This window comes from Balaenoptera ricei, chromosome 4 (assembly GCF_028023285.1).
Source record: "Balaenoptera ricei isolate mBalRic1 chromosome 4, mBalRic1.hap2, whole genome shotgun sequence".
Taxonomy (NCBI): Eukaryota; Metazoa; Chordata; class Mammalia; order Artiodactyla; family Balaenopteridae; genus Balaenoptera; species Balaenoptera ricei.
Genome location: NC_082642.1, coordinates 156428782 through 156447063, shown reverse-complemented (window position 1 = coordinate 156447063; position 18282 = coordinate 156428782). Strand labels below are relative to the sequence as shown.

General features: G+C 45.7%; 1 protein-coding gene across 1 annotated transcript in view; it reads left to right on the top strand.

Annotated features, from left to right (window-relative positions):
* Positions 1 to 18282, top strand: part of DSCAM (DS cell adhesion molecule) — a 740935-nt gene that overhangs the window by 707039 nt on the left and 15614 nt on the right. Inside the window, exons 30-33 of the mRNA XM_059920026.1 lie at positions 3211 to 3326; positions 6723 to 6872; positions 15336 to 15533; positions 16882 to 17184. Of these exons, the coding sequence (XP_059776009.1) occupies positions 3211 to 3326; positions 6723 to 6872; positions 15336 to 15533; positions 16882 to 17184 (767 nt within the window). The remainder of the gene's footprint in view (positions 1 to 3210; positions 3327 to 6722; positions 6873 to 15335; positions 15534 to 16881; positions 17185 to 18282) is intronic.

The window sequence follows — 18282 nt, the reverse complement described above, 5'->3', positions numbered from 1 at the left end:
CTGGGCCTCATGCTTCGGGACACTCATCCGTCTCACCCAAGCAAGTCACCTCGTAGAGGAGAGAGAAGATAGACTTCATCCACCATGCTCAGAGAGAAAGGGTTTTCCTTTTATATGATTAGGCAAGAAAACATTTTTTTAAAGATACCAGACTTCTCAGAGGTGAGACCGGCTTGCTGTAAGGTACTAAGCAACACATGGTTGATGTCCAAGGACCACTATTAGTAAGAAAGCTAGTTGTGAGCAGTGAAGGGTTCAGACTGAGAGTTCAAGTTACTTTAGCTTTTTGATGTTTATATTTTTATACACATAGTAAAAAAGAAAAATGCCCGCCCAACTGTTACAACGAGATATATCCTGATATCCTTACAGTAATTTTGTACTTACAGGTTGCTCCATAGCACATTTTGGGGAGGAAGGGGGATGGTATGCAGAAATCGTCATTAGTTTGGTTTTTTTTCCCCCAAATCTTAAGGAAATATTGATTTTAAAGTGTTGTAGCAACTGCACATAATTTATTGGCTGAGCCCACAAACACCATCCACTGTGAACCAGGGTCAGCTCTCTGTCATTTTAATCAGACAACCAGATGGCAAATGGATGGTGGATGGTTATATTTCAATAATAACTAATATAGTTAGCATGATCCCATATCATATAAAAGATGCAATTTTTCTTCCACAGTGAAAACATTCAGAATCTTTTTCCAGGTTACAAATGAGGTTTCTTTAAATAGCTTTTTTTTGAAGGTTTGCTGCTGTTCTAATGGCCAATTATTATAGTTTGGGGGAATCGACTTCCATGTAACAATGGATTATAAAATACGGCAGCACAGATTAAGATAAAGAAACAATTTCCTTGGGCCCTGATAGCCCTTTTAGATTGAGAAAAATGTTACTGCCCCCAAAGCAAAGGCTCTAGGAGGTGTGACTCAGCTCCCATTGTGCCCAAACATTATTCATTCAACAACCTGCAACAAATATTAATTGAGCACCTACTTTGGTTATATACCGTTCCAAGTTTCAGGGCATACAGGGGACAGAAGAGATGAAAATATCCTCTGAGGAGCTTATAGTCTATTGGCAGAGACGGCTAATCAATAACTCAATTAAACATATGCCAGGGAGTTTTAAGTTTTGAGGAGACAGAATTAAATGGAGAATGGGGAGTTCCCACAGCAGGACTCCACTGGCCCCTCTGAAAAGATAGAAGGGAGGGGCAGCCACACGAGCACTGCGTTGGGGAAGTGTGTCCTAAGCAAAGGAAACAGCAAGTGCAAAGAGAGGGAAGAAAAATAAGCCCCTGAATCTCAAGGTTTGTGGGGCAACTCTCTTGCCTTCCAGCTGCAGGGCTTGCAGTTTAGTCCCACGAGGAGGGCCGTTCACCTCCAGCTTTGATTGCCCCTGTTCACAAAGTTTAATCATATCCTAAGTCTTGGTGTCAGTCGCCACGGAGCACAGCAGTGATGTCACCTGCTTCCTGTGTCAACCTGACAGCAGACCCCTTGTTGTTAAGTATAGCTGTGCAGGGTTCCTCGCTGTGGACCGCCTCATAACTATTCATCACGAGCAGAAGGGACTAGCTCACACTTCTATTTTTGATGCGAGGACAAGCTCCGGTCCCTAGTGAAGTTTCGAAACAGATCTTTCGGATATTCACAGAGGAGTAGTTCCCCATATGTTTTTGTGGAAATAGAGCCTGTCTGACGTAACTGCAGCCCCCCCAAGCCACCAACGCTCTTCATTTTATGCAAGGATCTGAATCTTTGCTTTAAAAACACACACACACACACAAATAAAGTAAGAACTTGGTTAAGGAAATCATTTAAAAACATTTATAGACCATGTAAGAAATTCAGGCCAAAACGTTTGAATTTGGGCTCTGAGTAATTAGCATGGTCTAGGTACATAACCCAGTTACTTATCTGCAGAGCAAGAAATCTGGTTCAAGATCAAGGCCTAGGTAGAGCTGCCACACCTTTCAAAAGCTGCCATTTCCGTGAGCTGTTTTGTTTACACTCAAGAAAGAGCCACTGTAAAGTATTCAGAATATTAACATGGACCTCTGAAAGCAAACATTTAAACAGCTTCTTGAGTGAACTTGACCTTCAGATTATTAACACTCATCAACCACATGGTTCAAGAGTGGATGCACCCTCATGGATGAGGAAGATCTGAGCTTCCTGGTGAATGCTTGCTTGGAGCAAAAAGCGTTTGAGATTTTAGTATGGATACACGTTTATTGTTCTCCATTACATATAATTAACACTGAGTGTGCCAGGCTCCACAAATCTTTCTCAAAACAGATTTTGGCAGTTAATGAGCTAGATTTAGGGATGCCATAGATTATCACATTGATTAAATTATCTGAATGCCTGCTGCTTCCTGGAAGGTGTTTCAGAAAATATTCTTAAATATTAAATATTCTTAAATCTCCTCAATTCTTATAATTCTGTAAAGATCGAACAACCATTTTTCTAACATGCATTGCTAATTAAAGCTTTTATTGACTTTTTTGTATTTTTGTCCAACATGCAGATTTTTTTTTTTTTTTTTTTTTGCTGTGAGCTGTAACTGAATTTGATTATACCATGCAGTTTTACTACCTCTTTCCATTTACTTTTAGGAGACAGCTCACTCTAAGTAATTTTCTGGTACACAAATTTTGAGATAAATTCTTATAGTAATTGCTTTATTTCTATTCTAAAATGTAATTGGGTTCGGAAAACTAAACTAATGTCAGGGAAGCTAACAAGGTTTATGATTTGTTACTAGAACAAAAATAAAATGACTCCAGGTATAATACAAATCTGTTAGTAAAACCCCATCCAGTGAATGACCAGTACACATGTTTTCTCCCTTACCATCATTGGAATATCTCATGTCTGACAAGTGAAAATGTTGTTGATTTAAGAATGTTTTTGTGTGTGTGTTTCATTTGGCTTTTATACAAGAAATAGGAAAGTCCAAAGTTTCTATTGATAGATGCAGAACCAATCTTTATTGACAGTTGGTATTTCCTGAACCTCACAACTGACTGCTGAAATTTAATATTAATAAATATCATTTGAATGAAGGAAAAAAAATCTATCCTGTGTGTCTTTCCCTCCCCTCCCCACATAATTAGATAATAAGTTGGTGTACAAGCACATGTTGGCCTAGTGTAACACTGAACTGAATTTGTTAATGCATCCCCCTTTTTTATTCCCAGTAAGAATACCCGGACTTCGGACACCTTGAGCAAGCAACAGCAAACCCTGAGGATGCACATTGACATACCCAGGGCTCAGCTTTTGATTGAAGAGAGAGACACAATGGAGACAATTGGTAAGGTGTCCTGTTTGCCGCCTTACACAATGTGGCTGCTACAGCCATGCCCTCTCAGCCCAAACCCTGAGTCATGGGAAATATCAGACATGGGAACATCTTGAATGCTACATGAGCAAAGAAGTTAGAAGGTAGACAACTGTTATTGAGGAGAATAATAAGTACCAGCAAATATGGGGGAAATGAACTTATATAAACCACAGAGTTCACCTGAGAGAACCCCAACTCTGTCCCAAGTTGGGTCTCTCCTGGAGAGGCTCTTGGTACCACTCCAAAGAACCAACATTTATAATCAAGCAAACCGAGAAAGGCCGTACACTAAGACCCCGTCTTGGAAATCTGCTTTATGAGCTCCTCCTCAACTCCAATAAGGCCTTTATTAAAGAAAATTTTTAAATTCTACAAATGTCTTTGCACAGGACATCTTTCTCCACCCCCTGGCACCCCATAAACATCCTTCACAGGGCTCTGGAAAAGTCCCAGCTCCCGTTTTACGATCGCAAAAGACGCCTGGAGAGCTTCAGTGGCCTGTCCACCCAGAACCCAGGTGTCCTGACTCCTTCAGCCTCTTTCCACTCGAAGTCCGCTGTCCACACTGCCTGTCTAGATGGTTCTATTTATTCCAGAATCAGAGACTTTGTATTTCCACTACAGTAATGATCAGAAGAATAGCTAACATTTTTTAAGAGTGCTCTAAAGGTCACATACTTTTATAAGCACTTTATGTGGATTATTTAACTTACCCCTCCCAAACAACATAGGAAAATGATTCTACTTGGGATCTGGGACGTCGAGAGGTTCTGTAGCTTGCAGGTCACACAGACAGGATCAAAACCAGGGCAGGTCCCCCAGCTGGCCACCTGTTTCACCTTTGGTGACTGGGTGTCACCTTCTTCCGTATCAACAGGCTACTTTCTCACCTTAGAAGTATGGCTGGACCCCCCAGTACTCATGGAAACAGACTTTGAGGCAGGTTTCCTAGGCTGCCACTTTTTGAACTTCACTCTGTGTCTGTTCTGGAAGATGTTTGCTGGCACTTGTTCCCAGGACAACCCTTTCCGGTGGTTTGGCTAAAACCACCCAACTCCTGGCATATACCCTCCATACCTCTTGCCAATTAGGCAGTGATGAGTGACCAGATTGGCAGGACACCTCCATTGCCCCTTGTCCCTGCCCTGCTTTTATGGTCTTTTAATAGAACAGTGGGGATGTCTGACCTAATGGCTCCTAAATTCTAAGACCTGGGCTGCCCGTGCGGGATTCAAGTTTGGTTCAGGCATAACAGCACTTAGCACAGCTTGGTCATGTCCAATGTGACCCTCGATCAACCAACTTCAGTTAAGTACTACCATGTCGTGTGAGGGCTCACTACTCATCCTGAAATACACAGGATTTAATTTGTTGGCTCACATCAGGGCAAGGCGCCATGTTTTGTTTCTCATTACCTTTTCTGTAGTGTATCTGGAATCTCTTTTATTGAACCCAGTGAATTGGGCATTAAAACTAAGATTTCCTTTGAAACATCAGTTCCAAAATCAAATTGTAACTCCTATGACTTTATAATACAGTTACGACATTTGCTAAATGTTCTCACTAGACTTGTTAATAACTCTACCTACAGCTGTTAAAATAGGTCTCTAGGCAGATCCTGGGAGTGGTGTATTACCTCCCAGTAGCTAGTCACTGCTGACCAAACACCAGAGGAAGGTCTGCCCGTCGTTTCCGTACATAATAACGACTCTTAGCCAGAGATATAGCACATTCGTTGCAGGATCATTCATCACCAAGAGTCGTTTACCTCCCGGTGGTGCCTGACGGTTGGTCGATGGCATTTTCTAATTATTGGGGAAGTAGAGACGTGATGCTTTAAAACGCCCTGGGCTCTGCCTACAAGAATCCAATACGGGAGAGCCATTAATTTCTAGCCAGAATGGATGGTCAGCCTCACAAACTGACAAGCACCCGAAATGTCCCATTAAAACTGGAAACCCAGCCCCACAGATACTCTGGCGTGTTCTTAGCGGGGCTACATGATAGAAACCACAACACAGTTTTATGGATGAAAGCGAATGTATGTCGGGCCTCTGATACCAGGTCCAATTATAAGAACCCACCTCCGTGGAAAGGCCGCCTTATTCGAGGGTGGAGGGGCGGATGTAGGGCGGGACCCCCAAGCCGAGCCCAGGCTCCCACCGTGGCACCAATCTGGGCTGTACCACACACCGGGTGCCAGCAGACCTCCTGGCAGTCCTTCCTCTTTTTCTCTGCCCAGAAATTTTATTCTGACTTCAAGAGGTTTTCCTTTCCTGCCAGAGCCTGAGTAATTGGATTTTGTAAGGTTCGTTCTGTTCAGAGCCTTTTTTGGGCACAGCACTCTAGCTGTGTTGTTTATGACTTTCGCATTACCGTTCAGTGTCAAGCCCACTGCAGTGTGGTCCCAGCTGACTGGTAAACTCATATGAACATCACCCCAGACTGCAGTGCTTGAAAATGTATGAAAAACTCCATATACCCTAACGAAAGTTTCCCTTGGAGTCAAAAAGGTCTTAGGAAAGTGTGAAAAGTATCACAACAAAGTAATGAAAATCTGAGACAGCCAAATAATGACACACAGCCTCACCGACTGCTCCTTCTCCAAAGGCTTAAAATGCTCTGTGTTCATCTGCACCCAGGTTTCCCTAACCTTCAAGTGCCCTATGCCAGTAGGACCTGGGAAGTCTGACAAGTGAGTCATTTTGAGAAGTCAGTTACAGAATGCTCTAGAGTCACTGAAGCTCAGGAGAGTTGGGAAGAAAAAGCATATACCTCAGAACAGTTCAAATCAAGGAATCAATACGCTCTGAAGACTGGCCCTTCTCTTCTCCTCCCCCCATGCCCCATCTTGAACATTTGCCATCTTCCATATGAGAGGCGACCCTGGGATAGATGACTGCAGGGCAGTTTTTCTTGTACCTCAAACAGAGCTTATTTGAAACGGCAGCCTCAACCCTGGGCGATGCTGACATGGCTGGTGGTGTCTCGGGGGAGCTTTTAACAAACACATAAACCCCAAACTCTATTAAATGGACAGCCACCCAAAAGTCCTCCCCAGATCAATGTGTGCTTAATGAGAAGAAACCAAGCCCCAGCAGAGAGGGGAGACCCTTCTCCGCGGTCGTTCTCTTTTAAGTCATGCTCCTGAGTCAACCCCTAAGGATAATCTATTTTTTTCATTCTGGAGTAATTCTAATACAGTGGTTGAATATTTTGGGTTTCTTTTTTTGTTTTTCTGGATGAGATTAGGTTCTTGTTATCGTTGCCATTAACAATAATGCAAGTAGCGAGGAGAGAGGCGGCCAGGGAGTCATGGAGCAGGGGATAACCGTGCCTGGCTTCCTGTATCCTGCTGTTCTGCAGACGATCGCTCCACGGTCCTGTTGACGGATGCTGACTTCGGAGAGGCAGCGAAACAAAAGTCCCTGACGGTGACACACACGGTCCATTACCAGTCAGTGTCGCAGGCCACCGGGCCCTTGGTGGATGTTTCGGACGCTCGGCCGGGAACGAGTGAGTGGTCACACATCACTTAAACTCTGTGGGTGTTATCAGTGCTGAGAACGCATTAGTGCTCTATGGCTGTGCAATAAAATGTGGGGTTTCTCAGCTCTGTGCCTAAGAAGCAAGTAGGTATGATGACATCTTTGATTGGGACATTGACGTTGTCTTGTTTGATCTGAGCTGTTACTAAAATTGCATCAGTTGAAGCCAATAACTCTTGGTATTGGTTTACTAAGAAAGTGTTAGAAATTTCAGGTCCAGTTATTTTTTTTTTTATTTAGACAACACAGGAAAAGAAGTTAGTGAACCTTAGTGAGTATCTCCTCTGTGCCAGGATTGGGATAGAAAGATGATATCAGTCTGTTTTCTTGGCAACAGCCCTGTCAGGTACTTGCTTATACAGTAGAAGATATTAGAGCTCCCATTTTACTGATGAGGAAACCATCTCAGAGAAGTTAGGGAAACAGCCCAAAGTTGTACGCATACTATGTAGTGAAACCAAGATTCAGCTGTGGGTCCGTCTGTCCTCCGAGCTTACGCTTTTCTCCTGAACCTCACTATTTGAGAAGAATATAGTTCTGCTTAATCTGAGGATTATGTTTGGTTTAGTTATTAAGATTTGGATCCATATTATATGGAAATTAATTACTGTGATTACCCTAATATGTATCTAGAGCTTATTAATTAGATATTCTTATTCCTTCATAATTTAAATTGTTCCTAAATCTCTTTAAAGACTGAGAAATTGATGTCCCGATGATTATCTTTTTGGAAGTTTTGATGCTAGATTTTAATCATTAATCACTCTCTTTGAAAAAATTTTTACATTCTTCGAGTAGAGTGCGATAATTAGAAAAATAAATATTATAATGCTTAAAGCTGTTCTTTATGATGTCTGCCTTGTAAGGCATTTGTGAAATGCACTGAGCTTCCTGAAGCAAACTGGTTGATTCCTAAGCAGCATTGTACTGTGCAGGAAAACGGTGCTAGCGGTTACTGAAATTCATTTGAAAAGTCGTTTTCAAGAACATTCTGAAGGAGTCTTTTATTCCTCCCCTCTGTGTAACCTCACGTCCTTCCTTCTCTGATGACATTAGCACATTCTGAAGACACGAACAGGACATGAGTGAGGATTGGCTTTGTGAAGGAGTGCGCAGGATTAATATCTTTGCTCTTAGAAAGTGCTCCCAGGTCCTTGACATTCTCTCCAGCTATGGGCTTTTCCATCATGATCTGCCTGGGCCTGCTTCTGGCTACTTCAGGACACTGCACTGATGGCTTTCTGAGCCACTTATGGCTATTAAACCCGGGAAAGATTACAGACTTCTATCAGTGGATCCTTGACCTCAGCAGGCCTTTGTCCCCGTCAGAGTGGAAGTTAATGGAGACCTTAGCAGCAGGATAGGAAAGAGGCAGAAGAAACAGGACAGACGCCCCAGGGAGTGGCTCCCCATCTTCTGTGTGCATCAGAATTACCCAGGGTGCCTGTTTAAAATGCTCGTTCCAGGCTTCCACCCCCAGGGATTCAGATCCATTGGTGTATGGCGGGGCCTGGGAATCTGCATTATAACCGCCATCTAGGGTGATTCTGTTGCTGGTTGCCTGGACCCCTCGTTGAGAAACACTTCCGCAAGTGTTAGGCGCGTGTCACGTAGAGCCCGGGAGGAGGTGTCCCCAGTAGCACAGCCTTGCAGAAGCCCTCAGATCTGCCGAGCTCACCGCACAGCAGGTGAAAAGAATCTGCACGTCCAGCTCCCTGCCAATGCTCAGCTGGCAGAGAGATGTACAAAGGCTAGTCGCAAACAGCCGAGGCCAGACAGGAGGCAGTGAAACGAAAGCACGGGGAAGCTTCTAGCTGCCGGCTCAGCCCCAGAACAAGGGAAGGCTGATGTGATGGCGTTCAGAATATCCACAGAGACACGCATCTGCGTCACAAGCAGAAGCGCTAACGAGTGAGAGGTGAGGGTCTCTCACTCACCTCAGGCAGGAGGCTGGCGGAAGGGACGTGTCGGCCTCCCTCTCTCATGGCCTCATGGCTCTAACGGTGTAGGCACGGTTGGGGAGCTTTAAGAATTCCTTCATCAGACTCAGAAACATTCATGAAGGTGTTAATTCACATATGGCCAGTGCCCAGGGTTGGGGGTACCTCGAAAGGTGCAAAAAGACATTCACTTCATCTGAGTGGAGGAAGTCAAACGTGAAACAAGGAGCAAAAGCGTTTTTTGTTTATCAGTAGGTACGAGGAACAAATAGAACAGAATGATGAGATGGTGAGTCGGCCGGGGGCGTGGGGACCAGGGGAGGGGCTGGCTCAGTGTGAGGCTTGGGGAAGACCTCCACGGAGTCACAGGCAGGAGTCAGTCGGCCTGCCAGGCAGAAGGGACGGTACGGGAAAGCCTCTAAAGCACGTTGGGGGCAGAAGTGGGACCTGAATGGGGACGGGGAAGGCGGATAGGACGAGCCAGAGACACAGCCAGCCTGGTTTTGCAGGCCTCACAGGCTAGTGCCACACGTCTGCAGCCTGTTCTGAGGGTGTTGGGATGCTCGCCCGGGGCTTGCCTGATGATCAGATCCCACAGAAACCGCTACAGCTTCTGGAAAGACGCTTCTTTCATTGGTGATGAACTTAATTAAGTAGTGTTTACAAACACTTGGAAAATCTATGCAAATTCATTCCTCAGTCTCTAGTTCCAAAAAAATAGAATTATTCATTTAGCATCTGCAGAACGTTCTCCATTAGTAAAGATTTCGGGATCATATTTTTTTTAATTGGAGTATAGTTGCTTTACAATGTTGTGTTGGTTTCTGCTGTACAGTGAAGTGAATCAGCTAAATGTATACATATATCCCCTCCCTCTTGGATGGACCTCCCTCCCACCCCCCTCATCCTACCCATCTAGGTCATCACAGAGCACTGAGCTGAGCTCCCTGTGCTATACAGCAGGTTCCCTGTAGCTATCTAGTTTACACATGGTAGTGTATTTATGTCAATCCTAATCTCCCAATTCGTCCCACCCTCCCCTTCCCCCACTGTGTCCACATGTCCCTTCTCTACGTCTACATCTCAATTCCTGCCCTGCAAATAGGTTCATCTGTACCATTTTTCTAGATTCCACATATATGCATTAATATACAATATTTGTTTTTCTCTTTCTGACTTACTTCACTCTGTATGACAGACTCTAAGTCCATCCACATCTCTACAAATGACAGAATTTTGTTCCTTTTTATGGCTGAGTAGTATTCCATTGTGATCATTTTGTTGTATTAAATATTTCTCCAAAACCACATTACGAAGGGCTAAAGGCATTGTATTTTTTTATGTGGAAGTAGAAACGGTGGGTGTCTCCCCCCACAGCACATCAGCACAGGAGTCCAAAGCCTTGAGCTTTCTGCAGCCCAGTCTCTGCTTGCTTCTTGTACCCAGAGCTTGTCACCTGGGCCCAGGTGTTACGCCTGCATCCCCTCAGTCCCCTGGGGCAGGTTCCTCTCACTGCAGTCTGGCGTATTTGTAGAGATTGGTTTATAGCCAATTTCCTCAACTACCAAAGACATTCCTGTTCTATTCTAATTTTGTTGTTATTGTAGGAAACTTTTATTTTTAAGAAGAACATCTAAAATATGTCACTTGCACATGAGCACGACTGTTCTGTAGAAGTTATGTTTCTAAGCATTGCATTAGTTTGCCAAAGAGTTGCAACAAATTCTTATTACAAGGATGGGAGAAATCGCAATGATTTGCTGTATCTCTCTTTCAAGATGTGAAAACACATACCGTGGCTGTGTCCACGGCTCTGTTCACATCCCCGTCTCTCCCGTGGGTTAAGACGCACTTGGAAGCTGGGTCTCTGTTCACGCGGGTCTCCCCAGCTGCTGCCAGAGGGTCCAACACACAGTAGACCTTTGGTAAATGCATTTAGATACTGAGCGACCGTATGTATACTTATGTCAGAAGTTTTGAAATCAGAGCAACGGGGATGGAAAAGAAAGGATGTTTAGTATATTCAGCAGGAGTCAGGCAACCAGTTTCTTCCCTCTCTTTGTTCTCCGTTTCCTGAGACATCTGATCAGCTGTGTGTCTGTATCGCCTCACCCGGTTAGAAGTGTTTTCTTTCCACATGTACACAGTCGGCCCCCGGGACACGTTGCAGAAACTTACCAATGAGGTCATCACCTTGGAGAACTTAAACCAACCTTTTTACTTACAAAACGTGCAAGGGTACAAAGACATGTGAAGTGATCGGTGTCAGATTTGACCCGGGTTTGTTTTGTCATGTTTACCTGGATGTCATCCATCCATCATCATTTATTCATTCCTGCAAAAAGGATTCACCACGCAGGGCTGGACTGGAAAACAAATAAGACACGGTTCCCATCCTCACCAGTTACTACCAGTGGGCACCTTTCTGCATCACTGGCATTCTCCAGCGTCTAGTTTTGTGATTTTTCATGGCTATTTTCCTGTCAAACTCTCGAAAGTGAGTTTCTAGCCTTCCTGGTCAACCCATCAAATCTCCCGTCACCATCTTCATTAAACAGGACACACTGCATCCCATGTCAAGTGTCTGTCACTCAGGAGTCATGGGCTAAGCCCCGATTCATTGATGCCTCCCACGTGCCTGTGGCTCTGTAGCTCGTTAATGTCACGCACGTCTCACAACAGCGCTGATGGTGGGCAAGGTCGTCACCCACCAGTCCCAGAGAGGAAAGCAGCGGGCACACCAGGGAGGTCACAGCCCGCGAGTAGTAAAGCTGGACCAAACTAAGAGACACTCACCCCAAAGCCCCACTCTCAACCCCTCCACGCTCCTCTAAGCAGAGATGATGCTTCTGTAAGGACTGCTGGGGACAAAATAGACTTCACATATATATTGAATAAGAAGAGCTTGCAGCACGGATTGAATCTTTCTTGTTGAGACTTTGAAAAGCACGCACACGCTATTACCCGGGATGGTATTCAACACACTGCTGGAAAATACCTGATGGCAGTGAAGAGAGTCCGGTGTGTGATAAGCCCTTGATAAATATTTGTTCGTTGAATGATAGGAATGTTCAGGCTCCCCGTTTCACCCTGTCTATGAGACAACTGGTAAATTCATCGTGCAAAGCCAAGGCCTCGGCATCTGTAAGATATGAAAACCAGTAGCAGGGTATGAAAGCCGATTACATACATGACATGTTTTATGACCTTATTAACCACCAAATCCTCTCATCCCAAGTTCAGGGTAATTAAAATAATTTGATTCAATGAGCAGAAGCTTAATTCAGGTTCGGACCCAATGCTGAAAGGCCAAGAACTATTTATATCACTTACCCCTAATTCATTTGTTGTTTAGCAAGCATAATGCCTAATCACTAGATTTTATTTATATTAGGATGCCGGGGACCCAAATAAGATACTTTCCACGCAGGGACAGTAAACCCCAACATTTATTTGCTTAATAGATTAACTAAGAAGGTCTACGAAGGAGGCCACTGCGTGGGATCCAAGTAAAATTTTTATTTTAGCTGCTATCTCAGAAACTATCCTACAGAAAAGTTCAATTCAGGTACCAAACAGCTCCAAAAACCTGATTATTAAAAAATGTGTCAACTCCTGAGTATTCTACCTACAAGGACAATTTTGCCTGTAGGATGCTTGCTTAGAGCAGAACGAAGTGCAGTTCAAGGAAAGTAATATCATGACCTATATTCCCAATATTATCAGGCCACTGGTAAAGCTGTCCTCATCTAGGAAAAAAAAAAGGGGGGGGGGGATAATGAACAAAGTTAACTTGAAAAGATGGCTTGAATAGTGCCACTTGAATAGTGCCACTTGACCATGGAACTTTCCAGATAGGGTCATCTCAGTGGGAAAAGGGGCTATGGAGGGGGGCAAGGTCTCTGCCCCACCGTTAGTGGGTGAGCTTGACAGGAGGAAACACAGGTGAGGGTTTGGGGAGTTGAGGAGATTGTGTCCCAGAAGTGATACGATCAAACTGACCCCCTCTTCCACAAGCATCCAGGCCAGGAGTAAAACTGATCCACAGCTGTACTTACAAGAAACTTAAGGAAGAATAAAAATAAGAACCCTCAAAACTTATGTAAGGGACTGGGTAATTTTCTGGAAAAGATTCATTAGCATTTAAATAACAAGCTCCACTATTTAAGCTCCACTTATCACGTCGACAGTGCCTGGAAGACATTTAGCCTCCTACCCAGGAGAATGCTTTTCTATCTCTTTGAAGATCTCTTTCCTAGCATTTCAGCAGAGAAACCCAATTATCATTTATACCTTGCTGTCCAGAGAGCTTGGCTCTCCAGCATAACTCATTTACATTCTAATCAAGGCCATGAAAAACCATCCAATAAAGTCTTCCGTGGAATTTTGCAAGTAATGGATGAAGTGAGGCTGAAAATCGATGCCCCAGAGAATTATGCACCAAGACGGAGCATTTTGATGACCCAGGAGATCTTAGTATGTATCGATTCAGCTGCCATCGTTAGGCTTTTCTCTCCAGCATTGTGGAGTGATGGATTAGGTCCAAAGTCCGATCACTAGAAACTGGCAAAAAGGAAAATCCTCCAAATTAAAAAGAAAGTCATTTCACCACTTTCAAGTGTCAGGTCCCATGACCCCGCATAGGATCATAAATGAACTAGTGTCATGCAGATACTGCACCAGGACTCCTAGGTGTCAAGGATGAGGACACGCATGGCCAAGTAATGGGCAATCTTGGACTGACAGGTGGGGTCTTGGGCTCCGTTTCTGCCACTTAATAGCTGTGTCACTTCTCCTCCCTGAGCTCCCATTGTGTCAGCCATAAAGTCACCCTGAGCTATGTGTATTCATCCAGGAAAGTCTGTGTGCCGGGGATCACAGCGGGCTCTGGGGGATGGTTGGAGGATGAACGCCCTTGCCCCTGTCCTGCAGAGACGTGCAGGTTCAGGAGAGCACATAAGTGAGGCGGTGTCATCAGGCCACAGATCGTCCCTCTCAGTTCTGTTCTTTCGAAACTGCTCCATTCGTGATAAGCAGTCAGTACAGACTACTGTGTTTAGAAGTGGCCAGATCATTTTCAAAACATTAACTGCATAAAGTTCCTCTTTGAAAAGCAGAGAATTCAAAAATGGAAAAGGACTTTATGTTGCCTTCAGGCTGGAGCCCCAGAAAAATCATTCCAGGTAACTGAGCCTCTCCCCTTTTCCATGGAATTCTAGAAGAGGGAACATTGCCAACTCCAGTGTCCAATGTTCTGTACTGTTGGAACATGTTTTTTGTTAGCTAAGAGTTGAGCTAAGAACTCAGTCCACCCCCTTGACCTCTTGCCTCTGTTTCCAAATTTAGAGACAGTGAAACCCATCTGGTTCCATCCTGTGTGTCCATAAACCTCTATGTTTCTGAAGATGGGAGGCCTGTGACATCCAGATATGCAATGACCCTTTGTCCTCCACACTGAATAACCCAAGTCTTGGTCACAGTTCAGACAATTCCATTGAAGAGATGCTACCACGTGCAAAGGGATAAGAAAGTGTTCAGACAAAAGGGGATCGTCCCTCTTCCCTCTGCTCTAAGAACTTGCAATTTAGTTGAAGAACAAAAGTCATACTCGAGACAGTGAGTGAATACAAGACAACAATCTATACAGGAGACAGCTGCTTGCTTTCCCGGGGCTGCTCTAACAATGTGCCACAAACCGGGTGGCTTAAAAGAACTGAAATTTATTTTCTCACAGTTCCGCTAGCTAGAAGTCCAAAATCAAGCTGTCCTCAGGACCATGAAGCCTGTAGGGGAGGACCCTTCCTCGCCTCTTCCTAGTTTCTGGTGGTGGCCTCCGGGCTCCTTGGCCCAGCTGCAGCCCTCCAGTCTCTGCTTCCATAGCCCCACGGGGCTCTCCCCTGCTTGTCTGTCTCCTCATCTTGTTACGATACCAGTCATGTTGGATCCAGGACCCACCCTACTCCAGTCTGACCTCATCTGGACTAATTACACCTGCAGGGACCCTATTTCCAAATAAGATCAATCTGAGGTTCTGGGGTTAGGATGTGGACATATCTTTTCTGCAGGGGACGCAATTCAACCTGTAACAACACCTCGAGGTAACACTGTAGAAAGGAAGCCACATTAGAGCGTATTTGGCTGAACTCTCTCCTTTTCCAGAAGGTGGAGATTCTCAGGAAGTTTAAGTGATACAAGGGGGGTCATGAAACTATTAAGAGCCAAAAGCAAGACCCAAATCCATTTGGAGTCCTGAGTCCAAATCTGATATTCTTCCCCAACAGGGCTTGTTTAAGTGCTTAAGTATCACCTGAATGTTTCAGACCATAGAGGAGAGGAAGCCAGTACTCTGGACAGGGGTAGTCAGGGAGAGCTTCCTGGAGGCGTGAGCCCTGCTGAGTGGATCATAGGGCTGGGTCGGGAGAACCCCACTCAACACCATGATCACGGCCGACCACCCTCCTAGAGACAAACCTTGTTCTGGTTCTTCTCAGATCCCACCACCAGGAGGAACGCGAAGGCTGGGCCCACAGCGAGAAACCGGTATGCCAGCCAGTGGACCCTCAACAGACCCCACCCCACCGTTTCAACACACACCCTCACCACTGACTGGAGGCTGCCAACGCCCAGGGCTGCGGGGTCCATGGACAAGGAGAGCGACAGTTACAGCGTCAGCCCCTCCCAAGACACAGGTAGGGCCTGCGCGCCTCCTTCTCTATCCCGGGACAAGTAGGGCCCACACCCTGGGCTTCAGGGCCCTACCTGTTCCCTTTCAAGGTCAATTTCAAATTGCTAGACCATTTACCTAACAGCTACCGATACAGCTGTACTGCCTTGACCATGTCCGGGGTCCAGTGAATTCCTCAAAGCAGAGCCAAAGGAGTCTAGTTTGCAGGCATCCCGAATCTCAGACTCATACTTCTCCCTCTCCTTTTCCTTCCTGCCCTGCTGAGAGAGACATAGAAATTTCTAAATGTTCTCCCTCAAGAGTACAATCATTCTGATTATACTCTGAGGGCATCTGACCCAAGTGCAATTAAGACATTACACTTGAAGTTACATGAAAAGGTCATAGCACCGTCTATAGGGAACACGGCAGATCCCTTTGACAATTAAACAAGGGTTGATTATAAGGTAAGCCATTCCTACCGTACCATCCACCACCAAGAGCTCACTCTGCAGAGAAGACAGAGCCTAAGAATAGCGCTGGGTTGCCCACCCCACCGATCTAAAATTTTGAAAAGAAATGATATCTAAACTTAATAGCTGTAGGAAATTTTAATACTCATTTTCTTTTGTTCTGGATGATATACTTCAAAAATAGTCTGCCAAAGGTGGCGTGTCACCATGTACGTTTATTTCTATGGCACTTATTTCTCTTACAGGAACCTCAGAGTTCCACAGAGGTGACTTCAGAACTTTTGAGTGGGTTTAAAATGCAGAGAGTCCTCTACCCAAGATGCTCCTTTTATGGTTCTAGAGGTTTTCTGGTCCCCGTAAAGGGTGGCAGACACAAAGAATGAGTCCCAGGGTCAGAAGCCATTTGGCCTAGTGAGCAATTCCATGCAGTCACATCTTCATCTCTAACCATCATCCTGTCTTCCTGCCACACAGAGGCCAGAGGAGCTGAGTGCAGAGTTCAGATCATTCCTGCCAGTGAAAGACTCTCTCTGGTCCAGGGGGACTTGCAAAACAGGGCAGGGAGGGGGCCACTGCAGCTCATTTGCACCGCATTCCCAGCTGTCTCAACTAAAAGCAGAATTTTTTCAAGGGGATGTATTACTGATCTATGGCAATGTCCCAGGCTGGGGACATCTGACTCCAGAGATTCTGTTGACACCCCGAGGCCACATGGCTGAGTGAGGATCATGAAGGTGGCCTCACAATGACAAAGGCAGTCCTCAGACAAAGAGCCGGCACCCCTGCTAGGCTACCTACCCAGTGACTGGGAGAAATAGCCACAAGCCCAGAGCGCCACCCGGTCAGGGCAGGCTCACGGTGACACATCATCCGTCTTGTTTTCTCTTTCTCACGGCACAGATCGAGCGCGAAGCAGCATGGTCTCCACAGAAAGTGCCTCTTCCACTTACGAAGAACTGGCCAGGGCCTACGAGCACGCCAAGATGGAGGAGCAGCTGAGGCACGCCAAGTTCACCGTCACGGAGTGCTTCATCTCAGACACGTCGTCCGGGCAGCTGACGGCAGGGACAAACGAGTACACAGACAGCTTGACCTCCAGCACCCCTTCAGAATCGGGGATCTGCAGGTTCACCGCATCTCCCCCCAAACCTCAGGATGGAGGACGCGTGATGAACATGGCGGTCCCGAAGGCGCATCGGCCAGGTGAGACGAGACACGTGTGGACCAGCGGTCGGGGAAGCCCATCTTCCCAGGTCACACTGGTCTGTTGTGAAAGCCCTGGTTGGTGTTTAGACAGGGTCTTCTGTTTATTGACTGCTGCATAACGCACCACCCCAAAGCTTGGGAGCTTACAGCAACAGTGATCATTTGTTCCGTTCTTGAGTCTGAAATTGAGTCAGGGCTTCGTGGGGACACGCATCTCGGTTCCGGCCGTGTCGATGGGGCAGCTCAGTTACGGAGAGAGGAGCCACGTTCAGAATGGCTCACTCACCTGAAGGGTTGATGCTGGCCGCATCCTCCCTACATAGGTGTCACCACGAGGTGGCTTGTGCATCCTTATGTCATGGTGACTCAGTTCTAAGAGCCAGTGTCCCAAGAGAGACAGTGGAAATAGCCAGTTTCTTAAGGTTGGGCCTGAAAACTGACCCATCACTTCTGCCATATTCTGTTGTTCAAGCAACCACAGAGCTCTGGGAGCCCAGAGTCTAGAAAAGGAGATCACCACCACATGAGAAGTATCAAAAATATGGGGGTGATGTTTTAAAACTGCCGTGCTGAGGGTTTCAGAAGGAGAGCGGTCTTAACCAGGGAGCCAGCCTTTGGCACTTGGCTTCCCTGAGTTACCCAAAGTGACAGTAAATGGCTAGTGTCAGGTCGACCAGTAGTTTGGTGTCTGCCTTGAGCAGTATTCTGGGTGTGTGGATGGGAGCTGCAAACCCTAAGGCCTGCAGGGCCTGGCAGATCATGTAAGTGAAGAGGGTGGGGAGCGGGGTAAAGGGATGGATGGGGACGTGGAGAATTCAAGAGCTGAGTGACTGTCTAAGGGAAAAGGACCCTAGCAGGCTCCTGCCAACTGATCCCGAGTGGAAACTGGGGGCCATATGAGCGAGTTTCTCAAGAGAAGCCAGAAATGTTGGTGTTCTACGGTGACTCACACTTTTCAAGTGTTTGCTCAGATACGTGCAAACCATTGTACGGGGCAAATGAAACACATCTTTAGTTTGGATCCGAACCATGGCAGCCAGATGTAGTTCTCATGTGAAGAATCACTTTTTCTTTTTCACCCTGAAGTACCCGTCT